Source organism: Cherax quadricarinatus, chromosome 81, assembly GCF_038502225.1.
Source record: "Cherax quadricarinatus isolate ZL_2023a chromosome 81, ASM3850222v1, whole genome shotgun sequence".
Lineage (NCBI taxonomy): Eukaryota > Metazoa > Arthropoda > Malacostraca > Decapoda > Parastacidae > Cherax > Cherax quadricarinatus.
Genome location: NC_091372.1, coordinates 2,358,826 through 2,381,238, shown reverse-complemented (window position 1 = coordinate 2,381,238; position 22,413 = coordinate 2,358,826). Strand labels below are relative to the sequence as shown.

The following is a 22,413-nucleotide window of genomic DNA, read 5'->3' as shown; positions in this document are numbered from 1 at the left end:
TAAACTGTTTGGCTTCTTTTATGATAAACTGCTTGGCATCTAACCAGTGGGACAATTAAAATGGAATTTACTTTCAAAGAATGAGGGAATTATTACAGTAAATGAGCAGGAATTACAGGAGAGCCTCACTTTACAATGCTTAACTTTACAGCGACTTGCTAATACAGCGGTTTTTCAATTATACCCATTCTTCATTTAGTCAGATGTCCTATAATAAATATATTCACCACTTGCTATAAGCTAAGGACGAAAATATTTTAAGGTAAGTGATGTGTGTAGTGTATACACATTCCTTAGGCCTAGCTCTATTGCTTGCTGTATAAGTGAAGCCTACCTGTATAAGCAATGTTCATCGCTCCTACAGTCTTAGATTTGCCCAAAATGCTCTGCATAACTGTGGACTTTCTGCATGCAATCACCAATCACGGCAGCAGTCTCCCACTGAGGCAAGGATGACCCAAAAAAGAAACACTCACTATCATTCAACACTTTCACCATTATTCACACATAATCACTGTCTTTACAGAGGTGCCCAGATATGATAGTTTAGATGTCACTCCAAACAGCCAATATCCCAAACCCCTCCTTTAAAGTGCAGGCACTGTACATCCCACCTCCAGGACTCAAGTGCAGCCAACCAGTTTCAATGAATCCCTTCACAAAATATTACCCTGCTCACACTCCAACAGCCTGTCAGGTCCCAAAAACTTTTCATCTCCATTCACTCCTAACATGCTCACACATGCCTGCTGCATGTCCAGACCCCTTGCACACAAAACCTCGTTTACTCTCTCCATCCTTTCCTAGGATGACCCCTGCCCCTCCTCCCCTCCACTACAGATTTATTCACCTTCCAGGTCACTGCATCATGAGGAAATAAACTCTGACTTCCAATTTGTGGGTTACTTGTGAATTAACTGTTAATGGTTGTTTAGTTAACTAACATTTGTTACTGAAGTAAACACGGTTTACTTGTGCATCCTGTTGCTTAGCTGTTTCTGAAAGTTGTAATACCATACCAAGACTATTATTATTAAGTTAGAAATATGCTCACAAATTAACCCGTAAACGGTCCAAGCAGATCTACGTTCACATGTATAGTGCTCCAAAAGTAGATCTACGTTTTTTTTACACATTTTCAAATATAACAAAAAAAAAAAGTAGATCAAAGTTTTTTACAGATTTTCAAATGTAAAAAAACAAAAAGAAGATCTACTTTTTTTACATACTTTCAAATGTTGAAAAAACATATATATACGTTTGGACCGTTTACGGGTTAAAAATGAAAACGAGATGACATTTCAAGTCAGGCAAGGCCATATCAAGTTGATTAATTTCCAACTTTGATTTGTGGACAACTGTTATTTTTATCCTTCAGTATTAAATAACTTATTACTACAATGATGGTATATAGTGTATACAATATTAACAAACTGATAAATAAAACACATGCAACACCTGGATCTTTATTTACAAGACATTTCACCCATACATTATTATATTCATGGGGAAGTGCTAAACCCACTGGGGGTCATACAGTGTCTCAGGTAACAGAAGGTCTTCAGATTCTATTCAAGCAATTGGCAAACAGGTTCAATTCCTCTGATCAAGAGCCCTTCACCAGCATCAAGGAACCTTTCTTGAGAGGCTTTTTCAGTTTAATACCTAACTGACTATTATTGGACACAGTCAACAAGGTGGAGAGGCAATACCCAGATGATGCATGTGTCTCATTCATCAAGTAACTTACTACACGTCAGATGCTGCACGTGTCTCATTCATGAAGTAACTTACTACACGCCAGATGCTGCACATGTGTATCATTCATCAGGTAATTTATTACACTCCAGATGCTGCACGTGTCTCATTCATGAAGTAACTTACTACACGCCAGATGCTGCACATGTGTATCATTCATCAAGTAACTTACTACATGCCAGATGCTGCACTTGTGTCTCATTCATCAGGTAATTTATTACACTCCAGATGCTGCACGTGTCTCATTCATCAGGTAACTTACTACACGCCAGATGCTGCACGTGTCTCTCATTCATCAACTAACTTACTACATGCCAGATGCTCCACATGCATCTCATTCATTATGTACAGTGGAACCTCGTTTTTCAGCCACTTTGTTTATCGGCCGCTTTGTATTTAGACCGGTTTACCGGCGAAAATTTTGCTTCGTATTTTGGCCGTTGCCTCGTATATTGGTTGTATTAGACGTGTTAGCTTGCCTCTCCTGCTGGGAAGCCGGGCTTTGGTGAGTCAGTCTCCCTTTGTCTGTCAGCAAGTGTGCACATACTCCACGCATTCATCCAAGCATTTCCTTAAAATCCATTGTTTTTCGTGGTTTTTTATTAAGTGAGACTATGAAATAAGTCACTATGGGCCCCAAGAAAGTTCCTTTGGTAAAGAAAGTGAGAAACACAATAAAATTTAAGAAGGAAGTAACAGAAAAACATGAGAGTGTTGTATGGGTGCTGGAACTTGCCAGGATGCACAGCAAAAACAAATCAACAATCACTTCTATCCTGGCAAAGAAAGAACAAATCAAGGAAGCTGATGTGATTCAGTGATTCTATGACATGTGTAGCCAGCATTAACAGTGTAGCAAGTAAGTTAAGCAATTAAGCGATAGAAAATAGATGACACGAAACTGACTCCTCCAATGTTGTTGGAGGTATATAGGGCCACCACAAACATACACTGCCCTGCCTATCTTCCACCACCCAAAACTAATGCCAGCATCTCCAAGGTACAGTAAGTGTAAATTCTTTCTTATATATAAAGTGTAAATATTTCTTACTTATAAATTAAAATGTAAATATTTCTTATTTATAAATTACGTACATTGTTTGTGTGAATAGTGTTGGTGGCTTCTGCTGCTGCCTCCATTATCACTAATATGTACGGCTTCTCTCAGTGGCCCTTATAAACCCAACACCACCACCACTTACTCCTCATATATGTAATGACTTATTTTATTCATTATAGAGTATATATCATGTTTCTATGTTATTAATATTGTTTATTATGACATATTAGATCAATTGTGATAGATAAATAAGCCACAGAATTGATATTAGCATCATATTGAAGGAGTATCTTGTCCTGTCTCCAAACTCTCCTCCTCCCTGTCTTCCATAAGCCAAAAGGAGTCTTCAATAAAGCCACCTACTCACCCTAAATATTCAATATTTAACTTTACCAAAAACCTCCTGATTACCCAAATCTTAAAACTTCAAATCTAGATGCCCAAAGTTCATATATTATTAATACTACATTGTAGTATAAATACCTACCCAAAACAATACTGTCTTACACCCAGTTGTAGCATTCTCATACTGTAAACTACTTTTAACAACTCACAGTGTTATATTACCATAACATAATTTCAATATTTATTATTGAAACTATTGTAATTAGAGTAAAATTACTGTCTACTATAAATAAAAAAAAGATGTACAACCTAAACAAACTATGATCAATTTCTTTAGTATTAAGTAGTCTGTAAGCCATTAAATTAAGTCTGCCCATAATGCCCAGGCATGACAGCGGCTCTTTGCACTGCAATTCATTATTGTAATTTCATAATCTCAATGTAATCTTACAAAGAAATAAATTTTGTGTGTGTGTGTGTTTTTGTTTGTTTGTTTGTAAGGTATATACAATACAATACAATTTTTATTCTTTGCAAGTTTATGTTGAGATTCTGTAGTTACAATAATGAGTTGCACTACAAAGAGAACTACTATCATGCCATGGCATTATGAGCAGACTAAATTAATAGCTTACAGACTACTTAACCCTTTGAGGGTCGACAGGCCCTCTCCGAAACTCGTTCTCAGGGTCGGCCAAATTTAAAAAAAAAAAAAATTATTTTCTCTTATGAAAAGATAGAGAATCTTTTCCCGATCATAAAGACACCAAAAGTTTGAAATTTGATAGAAAACTTACGGAATTATGCTATCGCAAAGTTAGCTGTCTCAGCGATGTTTACGCATCGGCGATTTTGCCCACTTTGTGCCCCATTTTCGGCCAATTTCGCTGTACTAGTCGACAAAAAACATGAATATTTCGCTAGAACTCCATTTTTTCTATCGAATGGGTGCAAGAAACCACCCATTTATGAAATTCAACTATCCAGTACAGTGGTCAGAATTTAGCAATTTTGCCAATTTCACACAAATTTCAAAAGATGCCAATTTCCGAATAGGGTCCAGAATAAACAAGAAAGACATTCCTGGCACTAAAATGACATTTCCTCTAGTCATTAGTCACGTCTCAAGGTCTCTCTTATATTCTTTTGCTTTCCATTTTGAATTTTTATTCTCACAAAAAATATAAGATTTACTGTTATGCAGACTACTGCATTAGTGTAAAAAATGGTATAAATATTATTGGTACACTTGTGAAAGAATATTAGACTCACCAGTTGAGGTGTATTGCACGCTTGGCACGATTTGTTTACTTTTGAAGTTTGGTAAAAATCAAACATTTCTGCTACTTTGAGCTCAATTTCAAGGCACCTTTCATTGTAAAACCAGCCAAAATCATCTCAATTTCTGTAATATGTATTCCATTCTATAAAATGAGACCAAGAAAACTAGAATACAACAATAAATACCATACGAAAATACACTGCAAAGTCGCTGATTTATTCCAAAAAAATGGTCAAAGTTTTTTTTTTTTCATTACGCACTGTGTGCTGCAGGATTTTTTTTAGACTGTGCACACTGACCACATAGACCCATTCTTTCATATGAAGGCCTACCAGCTTCCTCCCACTAGATTTGAGGCCGCTAGAATTTATGCGTACTAGGACGTCAAAAACCCCTACGCGTAAGACGTACTAGTACGACGAAAACCCTCAAAGGGTTAATACTAGAGAAATTGATCATAGTTTGTTTAAGTTGTACATTTTAAGCAGACAGTAAGTTAACTTAAGTTACAATCTGGGGATATTACATTGGGACATTTTGAAAGTATTTTGTAGGTTGTGTATACCAATAGTAAATATTTAATTTATATTGTTGGAATATAATATTGAGCATTGGTGAAAGTAGTTTACAGTATGAGAATGTTACAATATAGTGTAAGGCAGTGTAGTTTTGTGCAGGTATTTATACTACAATGTAGTATTAAATTATGTTTGAACTTTGGGTATTTAAATTTTGAAGTGTTAAGATTTATAAAATTGGGAGATCTTTTGGCAAATTTAAGTAGTGAGTATTGAATATTTAGTTTAGGGTGAGTAGATGGTTTTTGAGAACAGTCTTAAATTGATGTTCAGACCTGATTACTTTAGTATTTACTGGTAATGAATTCCAAATTTTGGGGCCCTTTATGTGCACAGAGTTCTTACATAGTGTGATGTGGACACGGGGTACATCAAAAAGTGATCTGTGCCGTGTGTCATGGTCGTGTGTCCTATAATAGTGATTTAAATGTTCTTAATTTATTTTATTTAGTTCTCATTTTGAGTATGTAAAACTATAATTTATCTTTAAAAAAGGTATTTTGTGAATATTTTTGGATGTCTGGAACAGATTAATTGTATTTACATTAATTCTTATGGGAAATATTGCTTCGAATTTAGGCTGTTTCAAATTTAGGGCGGCCTTCTGGAACGGATTACGGTGAAAAAACGAGGTTCCACTGTAACTTACTACACGCCAGATGCTGCACATATATCATTCTTCAAGTAACTCACTACAGGGTGTCCCAAAGGTCTTCAAACATAGCTAATTTTCTTTTTTTTTTTCTGATAACCTTTAAGAATGCCTTTGTCAGAAGAAGAACACACTGAAATCATTCTCATGGCTGGATCAGGAAAGTGTCACCAGGTTGCAATGAGCTTCAACAGGAAATATGGCAAGCACATCACACACACACGATACTGCTGCCAAACTTACTGCAAAATTTGTAAAGACTGGAAGTGTTGCAGACCAAATATGTTAACAGAAGTCCACTATGAGTGGGAGAGGGGCATCCACCTGTGTTTACAAAGAAATGACACTATTGTATACTTTTGATGAGTTTCAAGTGTCTCTCTGCTCTCAGAGCTCAGCCATGGGCCAGGCTTGTATGGTTTTTGCATGGTCAACCAGGCTGTTGCTGTAGGCCCGATGCCCCACATATCTATCACAGCCTGGTTGATCTGACACTTGACACTTGCAGAGAATTCTGTAAAATAAAATTACATTTTGCTAAAACTGCTAAATTTCCCTATGTATGAACACTTTTGGGACACCCTGTATACCGAGATTGTTTACCTCTGCCAGCTGAGCCTCAAGCTTGGTAAGCTTAACTTGTATGCTGTCGAGAAATTCATCTAAGTTGTGCACCATGAGGAGCCAGCCTTGGACCAAGACTTGTTGAGACTGCGACTTGAAGAATGGAGTGTGAGCAATTATTGTGAGGTACACTTCAGGTTGGAAAAGCAGCTGGCTCCCTACGAAAAAAAAAAAAAAATCTCTGAATATACATCTGCATATACATATACATCATATTACATGGATTTATTTGGCACGTTTTGATTATACTATCAAAAAATTGCGGCATAATTTTATTCAACACTTCATAAAATTAACTTAACACTACAACCCCATCTATAAATATATTAAACAACCATGGTGACATTACACATCCCTGTCTAAGACCTACTTTTACCAGGAAGTATTCTCCCTCTCTTCTACACACCCTAACCTGAGCCTCACTATCTTCATAAAAACTCTTTACAGCATTTAGTAACTTACTACCTATTCCATATACATGTACTTGCAACATCTGCCACATTGCTCTCCTATCCACTCTATCATATAGCTTTTCTAAATCCATAAATGAAATGAAAACTTCCTTACCTTTATCTAAATACTGTTCACATATATGCTTCAATGTAAACACCTGATCTACACATCCCCTACCCACTCTAAAACTTCCTTGCTCATCCACAATCCTACTCTCTGTCTTACCTCTAATTCTTTCAATAATGGTATAAACCTTGGTAATAAATACCGACAAGTTGGTTTAGAAAGCCACGTAAGCAAACACTATAACATATTTATTAGAAAACGTTTCGGTCCTGGGACCTTGGTTAGAAGTGATCAAGGTCCCAGGACCGAAACGTTTTCTAATAAATATGTTATAGTGTTTGCTTACATGTCTTTCTAAACCATCTTTCAATAATAACCCTACCGTACACTTTTCCTGGTATACTCAGTAAACTTATTCCTCTATAATTTTTACAATTTCTTTTGTCCTCCTTCCCTTTATATAAAGGGACTATACAAGCTCTCTGCCAATCCCTGGGTACCTTCCCCTCTTTCATACATTTATTAAACAGAAGTACCAACCACTCCAACACTATAACCCCCCTGCTTTTAACATTTCTGTCATGATCCCGTCAGTTCCAACTGCTATACCTCTTTCATTCTACATAATGCCTCATGCACCTCCTCCACACTCACATTCTGCTCTTCTTCACTCCATAAAGATGTTATACCTCCCTGACCAGTGCATGAAATACTGCCTCCCTTTCTTCATCGACACTTAAAAGTTCCTCAAAATACAGCGGACACCCGGTTAACGATATTTTTTCATTCCAGAAGTATGTTCAGGTGCCAGTACTGACCAAATTTGTTCCCATAAGGAATACTGTGAAGTAGATTAGTCCATTTCAGACCCCCAAACATGCACGTACAAACGCACTTACATAAATACACTTACATAACTGGTCGCATTGGGAGGTGATCGTTAAGCGGGGGTCCACTGTATTCCAGCCATCTACCCAATACCTTCAGCTCCCCATCTACTGACTCCCCTACTCTGTTTTTAACTGACAAATCCATTTGTTCCCTAGGCTTTATTAACTTGATTATCTCACTCCAAAAGTTTTTCTTATTTTCATCAAAATTCCTTGACAGTGCCTCTCCCACTCTATCATCTGCTCTCCTTTGCACTCTCTCACCACTCTCTTCACCTTTCTTTTACTCTCCATATACTCTGCTCTTCTTATAACACTTCTGCTTTGTAAAAACCTCTCATAAGCTACCTTCTTCTCTTTTATCACACCCTTTACTTCATCATTCCACTAATCACTCCTCTTTCCTCCTGCCCCCACCCTCCTAAAGCCACAAACTTCTGGCCCACATTCTAATACTGCATTTTTAAAACTATTCCAATCCTCTGCAACCCCCCTCCACTACTCATACTTGCACTAGCCCACCTTTCTGCCAATAGTTGCTTATATCTCACCCAAACTTCCTCCTCCCTTATTTTATACACTTTCACCTCACTCTCTCTTTTTTGGAGTTGCCATTTTCCTTTTGTCTCATCTACCTCTTACTCTAACTGTAGCTACAACTAAATAATGATCCGATATATCAGTTGCCCCTCTATAAACGTGTACATCCTGGAGCCTACCCATCAACCTTTTATCCACCAATACATAATCTAACAAACTACTTTCATTACATGCTATAGCATACCTTGTATACTTATTTATCCTCTTTTTGTATGTATTATTTATTACCAAACCTCTTTCTACACATAGCTCAATTAAAGGCTCCCCACTTTCATTTACCCCTGGCACCCCAAATTTACATACTACTCCCTCCCCAACATTTTTACCCACTTTAGCATTGAAATCCCCAACCACAAGTACTCTCACACTTGGTTCAAAACTCCCCACACACTCACTCAACATTTCCCAAAATATCTCTCTCCTACACTTTTCTCTTCTCCAGGTGCATAAACACTTACTATAACCCACTTTTCACATCCAACCCTTATTTTACTCCACATAATCCTTGAATATTTTCCATGGGAAAGTGTAACAGAATTCTTCCTCCATAAGCCATGCGTGTCATAAGAGGAGACTAAAATTGCCGGGAGCAAGGGCCTAGTAACCCTTTCTCCTGTATACATTACTAGAGTTAAAAAGAAAAACTTTTGTTTTTCTTTTTGGGCCACCCTGCTTCAGTGGGATATGGCCAGTTTGTTGAAAGAAAGAATCCTTGAATATGTTATAAAAACAATGATAATACAAAAACAAGGGGAAACAGTTGGAATTACACACCCAAATGAGTCACAGGGATATTAGAAAGCCTTTTTTGATATGTTTGCATTAGCTATTGAATGAATGACAATGAATGTTTCACTTTTTTTTCTGATTACCCTAAACTGGTAGGAAATGGCCAATGTGGGGGAAAAAAAAAGTAGAAAGTGGAATGAGTTGAGCAATGACAGAGCAGACAGATTCTATACAGGGGTTCAAAACTAGGTGTGACTGGGCTCAATTATGTAAGTTGAGTGAAAGTTAAGAGCTGAGAGCTAGAGTTGCAGATCACCCCACTGCAACTACATATCCTTGGTTAGACCTCATTTAGATTATGCTGCACAGTTCTGGTCACCGTATTACAGAATGGACATAAATGCTCTGGAAAACGTACAGAGGAGGATGATAAAGTTGATCTCATGTATCAGAAATCTTCCCTATGAGGATAGACTGAGGGCCCTGAGTCTGCACTCTCTAGAAAGGCATAGAATTAGGGGGGATATGATCGAGGTGTATAAATGGAAAACAGGAATAAATAAAGGGGATGTAAATAGCGTGCTGAAAATTTCCAGCCAAGACAGAACTCGCATCAATGGTTTCAAGTTAGAAAAATTCAGATTCAGGAAGGATATAGGAAAGCACTGGTTTGGTAATAGAGTTGTGGATGAGTGGAACTAACTCCCGAGTACAGTTATAGAGGCTAAAACGTTGTGTAGTTTTAAAAACAGGTTAGATATATACATGAGTGAGTGTGGTTGGGTGTGAGTTAGACCTGACTAGCTTGTGATACTAGGTCTGATGCCTTGCTCTTCCTTAAGTGGAAGTGACCTGACTAGGTGGGTCATTGGGCTAATCCAGGGGGGGAAAAAAGGACCTGGTTTGCATGGGTCAGTAGGCCTGTTGCAGTGTTCCTTCTTTCTTATGTTCTTATCTTCTTAAATTCAACACAGGTGGTTTAGCCATTACAGATGTCAATAAGAATAGATTATTAATATGAATTGTAAGTGAAGCTAAATCTGAAATTGCAGTTGTTGTTTTAATCCATCAGATTAAGAGGTACTGAAAAAAATCTGACCTCAAGTACAGTAACTTCATAAAAGAAGAAAATAAGAGAATCTTTGCTAATCTAAATGTTCTGGGCAGAATAACTTAATTCTCTTGAGTTCTAAAAACTTACTTTTTTGCTGAAATATTAAATAACCACAGCCTTAAATATACAACAAACAAAAACTGAAAAAAAAAATACATGATAAACCAACCTGGTACATAGAATGGCCTAACTATGCCTTTTAGACATTGTCGTAAAGTGGAAAAAACTTCCTCTAGCACAACGCTGGCCTTTGTAACATCAACAACTGAAGTTGAGGGAGACAGGTCCAAGCAGAACACCTGTCTGTACTTCCTGGAAAGGAAGTGAAGTGTTGTGCGCTGAGTGATGCGATACTTGTACAAGTGCGACGTGTCATAATCCCACTCCGCTGGTATATCCACAGGTATAACAGACACAACCTCCAGCTCCTCTTCATTGTCTCTCTGAAAAGAGAAAGAGATTGACTGCTTGTTCACCTTTCTTTCTTTTTTAACGTATAAGTCATCACCCGCTGAGGCAAGAAGAAAATTTTCTAAAGAATTTTATAAAAATTTTATAACGAATTTTATAAAGAATTTTTTATTTTCTTTTGCTACCTCAACTTGTGTATTTTGTCTTGTCAAATTAAATTTAGTTATACTCTAGTTCTTGTTAACAACTTATATTAGACCTTAGTGCAATTACAAGTGAGAGTCTTCTGCCATTTTAAACTAGTATTTTTTATATTATTAGATAAAACCTAGTTGTACTTTAGCTCGTTCTAGCTCAATACATAGACAACACCAAATTCATTATATTAGACCTTAGTGCAATTACAAGTGAGAGACTGGTGCTATTTTAATTTGTATTTTTATATTTTTAGTTTATACTTAATTGTACTTTAGCTCACTCTAGCACAACACAAAGGCAATATCAACTCCATTCCATTATGTTTATTATTGACTATACTCTATATGACCAAAGTGCTTTAGCTATATACTTGTCCAAACTTCCCACTACTACAGATATCAGTATTAGAACTCACCGCACAATACAGGATATAAATAACCACAATTTAAACCTAGAGGATGAATGATCATGTCGACCCTGATATAAACCTCCAAAATATAACACCCAATCAAAACCTACTGGAAAGTAACTGCCTTTATTACACAGCATCACAAGCCAGCACTATCCTAAACAGTGACAAAAGTCTATCAGTTCTTAACTACAACATCAGGTCCTTAAGCAAACACTATGATGACCTCCTGGCACTCCTTGAGTCGCTAAAGACACCCCTTCTCCTGCATTATTCTTACTGAGACCTAGCTTAAGCAGGACACAATAGATATCTACCCACTACCAGGATACACAGCAATCCACAACTGCAGACCATACCAAGTTGGGGTGGTATTGCAATCTATTACTCCAACCAACTATCTTGAATCAGCACCACTTGCTTTAGTGATGAATATGGGGAATACATTTCTGCTAATTTTACTGTAAAAAACAATAAGAAGCCTATAACAATCGGTGCCATTTACCGGATACCCCACACAAACATCCCAAATTTCAGTGAGAAATTAAAGGCACTAATAACAAACAGACAAATGAACAAGCACCACCTTCTCTTAGCTGGAGACCTCAATATCAACCTTGGCCTCCTAGATGATCAGCCTGTAACTGATTTCATCAACAATATGAACAACACACTTCTCATACCAACAATAACTAAACCAACCAGGCTCACTGAGACAAGTGCAACTATAATAGACCACATATGGACCAATATACTAGCCCCCCTTAAATCAGGGATAATCACAGAGCACTACAGACCACTACCCTACCTTCCTCTTAACAAACATTAGTAAACCACCACTGGAATACAACAAAGTTTCATTTAGACTCCATGACGAGGCCTCAATAAGGAAGTTGACAGCAGACCTAGAGACAGTTGACTGGCCTACAGAATTCTCCAAGGCCAATGGTATTGACGAATGGACATTTTTCTTAGCAAATTACTTAGACTATACAACAAACATTGTCCTATAAAAATGAAACAGATCACGAACAAACGGCTCGGTTGCCCATGGCTAACCAGCAGCATTCTGAAATCCATTGATAAGAAACACCAATATGAAAAGCAATATAGACAGGGCTTAATACACAAAGATATCCTTAAACACTATTCATCAGTTCTCACCAAAGTAATAAAGAAAGCCAAACAACTGTACTACTCCAGCAGATTCAAAGACACAAGAGGAGATATAAAAAAGACCTGGAAAACTCTCTCTCAGATTCTAGGCACCCACAAACTGAAAAAAAACAAGAATATTGTCCTAACTAAACCTAATGAAACACCACTACATCCCACTGAAACAGCTAACAAGATAAATGACTTCTTCTCAACCATAGGATCTAATCTTGCCAGTAAAATCCCACGTACCAACGCCCATGCCGGGAACTATCTAGACGAGAATTTCCCAAATTCCTTCTATCTTGTACCAACTGAGCCCACCGAAGTCACTGAGATTATAAAGTCACTTAAAAACAACTCAGGGAACCTGTCTCATGTCCCACCATTATTGTACAAGCGAGCGGCCCATGTCCTTTCGCATGCTATTTCTTTACTTTTTAACAAGTCACTAGAAACTAGCACCTTCCGGAAACTACTCAAGACAGCAAAAGTTACACCAATACATAAAGGTGGTGACCCTACAGATGTAAAAAACTATAGGCCAATATCAAACTTACCATTGCTATCCAAAATCTTTGAGAAACTCGTGCACAGGAGACTGTATTCATTTATAATGGCACAAAACATATTCAACCCCTGCCAATTTGGATTCAGGAAAAATAAAAGCACTAATGATGCAATTGTAAAAATGCTAGATCTGCTTTACACAGCATTGGAAAGCAAGGAATATCCACTAGGAATTTTTATTGACCAAAGAAAAGTTTTTGACACAGTAGACCACAGCATCCTACTCCACAAACTTGACCATTATGGTATAAGAGGCCATGCGCTTGCATATTTCAAATCCTACCTTACTAATAGGTATCAGTATGGCACCATTAAAGACACAGCATCATCAACATGGCCACTTGATACTGGAGTTCCACAGGGAAGTGTCCTTGGACCCCTGCTCTTCCTCATTTACATCAATGATCTTCCAAACGTATCCCAACACCTGAAACCCATTCTCTTTGCTGACGACATGACTTATGTCATCTCTCACCCTAATCTTGCCACCCTCAACACCATTGTTAATAAGGAGCTGCTCAAGATATCAACTTGGATGACAGCCAATAAACTTACACTTAACACTGACAAAACCTACTATATTACGTTTGGTAGCAGAGCAGGTGCTGCACAACTAAACATTAAGATTGACAGCACTCTAATTGCCAGACATAATGAGGGCAAATTCCTAGGCCTATACCTCGACAACAACCTGAATTTCAGCACCCATATCCAACACATAACTAAAAAAGTATCCAAAACCGTTGGGATCCTCTCCAAGATACAATACTACGTGCCGCAAAATGCCTTTCTCACAATATACCATTCATTCATTTATCCATACCTCACCTATGCTATTTGTGCTTGGGGATAAACTGCAGCGATACACCTAAAGCCAATAATAACTCAACAAAAAGCCACAGTAAGAATAATCACTAAATCCCATCCCTGGCAACACCCCCCCCCCCCCACTCTTCATAGATCTAAACTTACTCCCGGTTCAGAACACCCACACTTACTACTGTGCAATCTACATATACAGGACCTTAAATTCCAATATTAACCTTAACCTAAAGTACTTTCTTGATAGTTGTGACAGGACCCACAAGCATAACACCAGACACAAACATCTCTACGACATTCTCCGTGTCCGACTAAATCTATACAAAAATTCAATGTATGTCAAAGGCCCTAAAATCTGGAACACCCTACCTGAAAACTCTAGAACTGCAGACACATTCATCACCTTCAAAACTACCATTAGAAAACATCTTATCTCCCTGATACACCCTGTCAACTAACTATATAAAAACCACCTGGTGGTTCACACTTACACTCACTCGCTCACCCATTTGACTATAAGCACAGAAATACGTATCTTAATCTTAAAATAATGATTCCTAACTAGTCACAAGTTTGCCTGTGATACTCCAATATAGAAACTATGTATTGTGCCAAAACAAAAGCATTCACATTGCTAAACTCACAAACCTGTATTTAATCACTTAGTATTTAGTCAACTTACTCCACAATTTGTAATAATTTAGGGTTAAGAATTAATCAAAGTTTGCCCGAAAGGCCTAGCCTTGCTAGGTGTTCTAGTGGCCCCCTCTGTAATTAGTATTTTATTACATGTAACCCACACAATAACCAAAATTTGTAAACCCCGCATTGTAATCCTTATAGAGAATAAACTTTGATTTGATTTGATTAATTTAGTAATTTATACAGGAGAAGGGGTCACTAACCCCTTGCTCCCAACATTTTAGTTGACTCTTATGACACATATGGCTTACAGAAGAAAGTAATAGCTTGTTTACCTTGTAAGTCCTAAATTTATTGTTTACGAACCCTTAATGTCCTTATATATATAAACAATTACATATTGACATTTTAGTCTTAAGTCAGGCTTAAGTTTGCCATAAATGCTCTGCATAACTATGTGCTTTCTGCATGCACAACTAAACATTATTCATCTCTGTATAAACACTGAATCATGCTGAAATAAAATATTACTACAGGTACATCAATTTTCTGGACCTGTTGGTTTCAAAGCTTTTCCAGATCACTGATTTTTCCGGACCAGGGGTGGTCTCCTTGGTCAACATAGACAGTTGATTTACCAAGACCATAATCTTCACAGATCTTACAGATTGAAGCACCATGGTCCAGTTTTCCCAACAGCTCAACTTTCTCTTGAATCAATATAGACTGGTGTTTATGTCTGACACCACCTGTCTCCCTCTCATCTCCCTTAGAAGCCATAGCTGCGGTTAATTTAATCAAAATAAGCTAAGAAACTCACAGAATTGTGGTGTTCCCCACCAGCATGTGTAGTGTAAACAGTCCAAGTGAGCACAGCTACACTCGACACCAAAGGCGGGCTGCCGAGTAAACTAGTCTGGCGGCCACAGGAATTTCAAGTTACTGCTCATAAATCTGTATGGATTATAAGAGGTTCTGGACCATCAGTGTCTGGAAAGTTGGTGTTGTACCTTTATTACTATTAAACATATTCTAAAACTGTGCTGTAATGTGTTTATTGGCCCTTATAAACTGGTGCATATAGCTACAATACTTTTTTAGGTAGCCTTCTATATGGTATGGATATTTTATACCCAATAGATATATTTAGGTATGTAGTTTCTTAAATGAATAATTTATATCCATTAAAATTAATACAGTACTGTAGTGATTTTTTTTTCAGTTTTCATAAACTAGTATACAATGTACTGATACTGTAATACTGTATACGAAACTAATCTTTCAATATTATTTCTAAAACTACCTTCACTTTTCTCTAACTCATGAACTGCACCATGCTCCTCAATTTTGTATTTTACTGAATAATCTTGTAACATGTATTATAACTATACTTTTTGACTTCCTGACAAAACCTTGTGTAATATAGTACTCTACACTTAAATACCTTCCCATCAGTATCTGTTTTTCTTGTATTATGTAGTCTTTATGCTAGTCTAAGTTTGCCCAAAACACACTATAAACTATAAGCTTATAAAAACTATTTACCTATGTACAGTACTAGCATAACTAATTTTATCTTATAATCCTGTACAGTGATATGCCCTTGTAGTCACTAGTTAGGTTTAAGCTTGCTCACAATGTTCTGCACAACTATGAGCTTTCAACATACTCTCAAGCATCACCTATTTCTGTATAAACAAAGTACGTATCATGTTGAAAGAATAATAATAATGCTGGGAGCGAGGGGCTAGTAACCCTTTCTCCTGTATATATTCGTAAATTTAAAAAGAGAAATTTTTGTTTTTCTTTTTAGGTCACCCTGCTTCTGTGGAATACAGTCGACTTGTTGAAAAAAAAAAATAAGAAGAAGAATACCATATTTTGCGGCTTATAAGACTTGTTTTAGTTTCAATGGCTTGGCATCGGATATAACTGGGAGAGCTACAGCCCACCCCACACCCCAAATTTATAGCTCCTGTCACTGACCTTCAGTTTATAGGACACAGGGTGGTTTTTGGAGACATTTTATGGAAAAAAAAAAAGTGTCTAGCAAGCTGCAAAATAAGGTACATACATGTACTTACTTTATTTCAGCATGATACAATGTTAGTACAAAGGTGTACATGTAGGAAGCTCCCTTAATATGCAGAGTATTTCAGGCAAACTTAAGACTAGCTTAAGATTAATAAGGCAATAACATTTTGGGAAATTTTATAGTCACTTAGGATATTCAATTCTCTTGTATTCATTGTAACTCTTAAATTTATACTTACACTCACCTAAGTGACTATGTATAACATAGAGGAGACACAATCAGTGTTTTCATGTTGGGGTGATTACAGATATTGAGAGTAATAATAAACTTGTAGTAATGTACTGTATTAGATACCAACTGTCCCTCCCCCCTTGGTAGGGTAACCCCCCCCCCCAAAAAAAAATACATTCAATTAGTGACTTGCCAGAAGTGTGCTGACATCACAGTTCAGGAGACCTTCCAGACTGCAACATCCACATACTTCCTCCATAGTGTATGCACTATATACAGTGCCTATTGATAATATTTTGAAAATACAGAAAGAATTTAGAATTTTTTAAATTTTGATTCATATGTAAGAGTACAAGAGAGCCCCGTTCATATGGCTCTTAAGGTTCACGGCCCATACAATAAGCGAAAATTTCCAGTGGGTGAAAAAGAACACTCTTTCCATTATTGAATACATCTAAAACACCTAATAACATGTTTACACTCTCATATATTAAGTGTTCAATACAGCTAAGCATAAAAAACATAAAAGTAAAATAAATGCACAATACAAGGCCTGGTCACAGACCGGGCTGTGGGGGCATTGACCCCCAAAACCCTCTCCAGGTATCTCCAGGTATCTCCAGGTATCTCCAGGTATCTCCAGGTATCTCCAGGTATACCTACAATACTTACCTTAAAATACGGAGCCGGTCTCCTTTCCCTTATGCAAATGTCATTCGAAAATAGCGATAACAACAAAAAAGCAGTAAAAAGCACCAAATATAATGAACAATGGCTCAATTGAAACCCAATGTAAACATGGAGCATCAAAGAGAGGGAACTGTATATCCACAGTGCCCCTGTACGTCTTTTATCACAAAATCACCCAAATACTTACAAGTGTTTCCCTCCTTGGAAAAGAAATGATGGAATTGATCCTGCGGAGGTACCATTCAGCCCGCACATTGCGAGAGATACGGTACTCTTTTTTCATAAGAATGTATACATGTTCAGCTTCAAGGGCCTCCACCCCCTGAAAAAGAAAAATCTTCAATCAACAACAAGAATATACAAAGAAATGAACCTCCTGCTAACAAATAAGTCAACTCTCTTATAAATTTAATACTATGTGAAAAGAACTTTGTAGTAGCTGCTATTCAGTTCTGAATGTACTTCTTCAACTGCATTAGCAAAAATCACACTGTACAGAATACCTTTATTTGAGAGCTAACTGTAATACATAGTATATATTACTCAACAAAAAATTTGATACTAAACTGAATTACTTACACAATGGCCAATACTAAATTAAAACTATATAAGTTTTAACAGAAAAGCTACCAGATACAGTAATGTATAGTATACCAAAAACTAGGTAATGAAAGAGAAGCAATCTTATTCCATTTACAGAAATCACTGAGGATTCCTGATGGGCAATACAGTACAGACTCTCCTCTTGGTAAGCAACTTTCCGATGTACTCGTGTACTGACGATTCAGACTTACAACAGGCTCTCTGACCAGTATGCATACCTAAATAATGTATATTACAGCTGATTTCCTCTATTCTGTTTATTACAATATATAGTACACTGCAGTATAAACATTTAAAAATATACTAAAAATGTTATAAATGGTGCAAAGGTGACATTAAAACAATATCAAAGATGACTGACACAAACCCACTACCTAGCTTAGCGATGAATTCGTTTACCGATGTGGTCTTAGGAACGAAACTCCGTCGTTAATTGAGGAGAGGCTGTACTGTATATCTAACACCTGCTGCCCATGTCCACTAGAAATAAATAGATACCTAGGAGTGGGTCAACCATCATGGGTTGCATCCTAAGGAACAGGACCTATGGACCCAGTGGAAAAAGCATGGTTACAATCATAACCATAATTTTTAAAGGGCTGGACTGGTAAGCCAGTGGAAGGCCTCAATCAGATGACCAAAAGCACATATGACTAAAACCCATGTCAGGAAACACATGTCCTGTTTCCAAACATACCTTACCTAACCTAACCAGTGGAAATGCCACACTGCTTGACTTTCTTGAGTTATTCAGGGTTGTTAATAATCTAAAGAAAGAATTCTTCAACAAGAAACCTTACTTTCTGGTTTCTTCAAATAGGTCAAAGAAATTAATCAGTGTCTATCAAAGGTATAGGTCATATAAAATAAAAAAAAAATAAAATACACATTTATGAAAATATTTAGAGATACTCAAAGTTAAAGTATAAAATGTTTTTCACTCTGGTATGACTCGGTCTTTTCTTTTTTGTTTTATGTGTAAGATGACGGGGTAACTCTTATAACTGTTCCTTCCATTCAGTATACACAAACCATTACTTTCCTGTGTGTTTCTTAATAGCTTTTAACACTATAATATATCCCTTGAAACTACAGAGACCTAGCCTGTGACTAGCCTGTGACTAGCCTGTGACTAGCCTGTGGGAAAAACAATCCCTACAACCACTAACAGATAACATACAATTCATGTAGTATACACCACAAACACATAACATACAACTCATGTAGGATACAGAGATAATATCACACATAAGAAATTTGAATGTCAATTCGATAGTAGTACAGTGGTACCTCGGGATACGAACAGCTCAAAACGCGAACAGTTATGTAAGTGTATTTATTTAAGTGCTTTTATAAATGTATTTTTGGGGGTCTGAAATGGATTAATCTAATTTACATTATTCCTTATGGGAACAAATTCTTTTGGTATCAGCACTCTAACAGCCTTCTGGAACAAAATAAGTTTGTATCCCGAGGTACCACTGTACTATAGTTATATACATGTACATGTAACTGTAAATTACAGACAGTCATTATAAATGTACAAAAGTGACATTGTATGAAAACTTAACCTAGCATATCCCCACAATTTCTCAAATGTATAATATAGGCATGATAATTATGACATTACAAGTCACTAAATGTACCTATAGTAAAAACTCAATTTAACAGATCTTGGTACAAAAAAAAAGTTATCACTATTCACCACAATCGCAGTTACCAACCACCCACTTCCTGGCATTAGTGCACTAAATTGTGGATCAACTGTTTTATCAAAACTGGTAAAGCAACTTTAAGCAACCTGTGACTTGGTAAGTATTATTACAGCCTCTCCTCACTTAGCGACATACAATGGTACCTTGATTTACGAGTTTAATTCGTTCCGTGATCGAGCTCGTATATCAAATCAATTTTCCTCGTTGAAATTAAATGAAATGCCATTAATCCGTTCCAGCCCCCCAAAAACCACCCCAATTTTTTTATGGGTTTTTAAATAAGAAAAATGTATTTATAAATAAGAAATAATTTTTGCCTTTTTCACCAGGTCCCAGCAATGTTTTAGAAATGCTGGAGTATTTCTCCTTGAAGCACGGTGTAAGATGAGTGTCACTCCACTGCCAGTGGAGTGTCACTCATGGAGTGACACTTGATGATCGTGCACTGCCTTGGCTTTATTTTTCACTGTTACACATAAACATGTCTGTCTATCTGTTTGTTTCTGTCTATGTCTGTCACTCCACTGCCAGTGGAGTGTCACTTGTGGAGTGACATTTGATGATCGTGCACTGCCTTGGATTTATTTTTCACCATTACAAATAAACATGTCTGTATCTGTTTGTTTCTGTCTGTCTATTTGTCTGTATCTGTCTAGCACTATGTTTATCTCTGTCTGTTTATCTTTGTCTACCTGTGTTTCTGTCTTCCTGTCTATCTACTTGTCTCTCTGTCTCAGAGCCACTCATGAACCAACAGGCATTACACATGATGCAGAGTCGGTCACAACTGATTCCTGAACAAGTAAAAATGTGTATTACAGTGGACCCTCCCTCTCTGTTGATCTCCGTTATCACTGATTTGCGTTTTCGATGAGTTTTTTCGTCACAATATTGGTTCTATTTTCATCGATTTCCTCCATTTTCATCGATGGTATGGAACCCATCCAGTGCCCAGCACGCACATAAAGCCGCCTCCCACACACATTCTCAGGCAGTGTCGTGTTGTTTCTCGGTAAGTGAACATATCCTGCGAGGTCATATGAAACATTTTGTAATAATCCATTGTTTTTGACACTTGTTTATTGTATGTGACTGCTAAATAAGCCACCATGGCCCCAAAGAAAGCCCCTAGTGCCAGTCGTTTGGTAAAGAAAGTGAGGAACACGGTAGAAATGAAAAAAGAAATCATTCAAAAATATGATAGTGGCATACACATTGCTGACCTCGGCAGAATGTACAGGAGGGCACCATCAACCATCAGCTCCACTGTGGCGAAGAGAAAAGAAATCATGAAAGCTGATGTTGCGAATGGGGTGAATGAGATAACGAATAAAAGATCCCAAACAACTGAAGATGTGGAGAAATTGTTGCTGGTGTGGTTCAACGAGAAACAGTTAGTGGGAGATAGTGTTGTGCAGTCGATAGTTTGTGAAAAGGCAAGGCAGTTGCATGACGATCTCATAAAGAAACTGCCTGGAACGAGTGCTGATGTTGGTGAATTTAAGGCCAGCAAAGGCTGGTTCAATAAATTCAAGCGAAGTGGCATACAGTGTTGTAAGGCATTGTGAGGGTGCCAGTTCAGGCTGAAAAATTTATGCGGGAATTCAAAGACTATGTAGAGGCTGAAAAATTCCAACCCCAAGTGTTCAATTGTGACAAAACAGGCCTGTTTTGGAAGAAAATGCCAAAGAAGACCTACATCACACAGGAGGAAAAGGAACTCCCAGGACACAAGCCTATGGAAGACAGGCTAACTCTCTTGTTGTGTGGTAATGCTAGTGAGGATTTCAAAGTGAAGCCTTTACTGGTGTATCACTCTGAAAATCCCAGAGTGTTCAAGAAAAATAGTGTCGTCAAGAGTAAATTGTGTGATGTGGAAAGCTAACAGTAGGTCATGGGTCACGAGGGAAATTTTCCTGGAATGGTTCATAAGTGTTTGGCCCGAGTGTGAAGAAATACCTCCTGGATAATAAATTGCCACTCCAGTGCCTCCTGTTAACGGACATTGCTCCTGCTCATCCTCCAGACTTGGAAGACCAATTGTCTAAGGAATTCAGGTTTGTAACAGTGAAGTTCTTGCCTCCTAACACCACTCCTCTCATCCAGCCCATGGACCAGCAGATCACTGCAAACTTCAAAAAACTGTACACCAAAGCAATGTTTCAAAGGTGCTTTGACATAACCTAGGACTCTAAGAGAGTTCTGGAGGGATTGTGAAGGCTTACTCAGTCCTGTAACAACTTCAGACAGTATTACCAAGGCTGGCTCCTCCTCAGGAAAATTAGTGAATAGAAAAAGAAATAATAACAGACAAACATAAACACTTTATTATACAGAAAATATAAAACACTTAAATATGAAATATTAATCCTACATTAAAGAAAATGAAAACTGAAAAATATAAATGATAACTGAATTCAACACTAATATATATAAGGGTGTCTGGTGTTGGTGACACTGAGTGTTGAAATCGTAGCCGTTGCCGATGATGGGGGGGGCGGAGGGTCGCAGGTGTTGGTTACAACCCACTGGCTAGTTCTTCACAGTATAGCCTTGAGTATTCCATCCCGATGACAGGAAAGCAGGTTCTTTACCGCTGCAATGATGAGGGGTTACGTCCTGCAATTTCATACACGTGCACAGGTAATTAAATCCAAAAAGGGGAAGTCTCAGAACGTTAGTCCATCTCCATCAGTTCTGCTCGTTGATTGGCAGGTGACCCACTGCTTAAGAAATCACTCTCCAGGATAAGTACAATACCTAAAAGATGTGGTGATTATT

At 37.4% G+C, this 22,413-nt stretch overlaps 1 protein-coding gene across 1 annotated transcript in view; it reads right to left on the bottom strand.

Annotated features, from left to right (window-relative positions):
• Positions 1–22,413, bottom strand: part of LOC128699781 (KICSTOR complex protein SZT2) — an 807,931-nt gene that overhangs the window by 757,697 nt on the left and 27,821 nt on the right. The window contains 3 exon segments of the mRNA XM_070102247.1: positions 6,279–6,457; positions 10,321–10,594; positions 17,502–17,636. Coding sequence (XP_069958348.1) covers positions 6,279–6,457; positions 10,321–10,594; positions 17,502–17,636 — 588 coding nt within the window.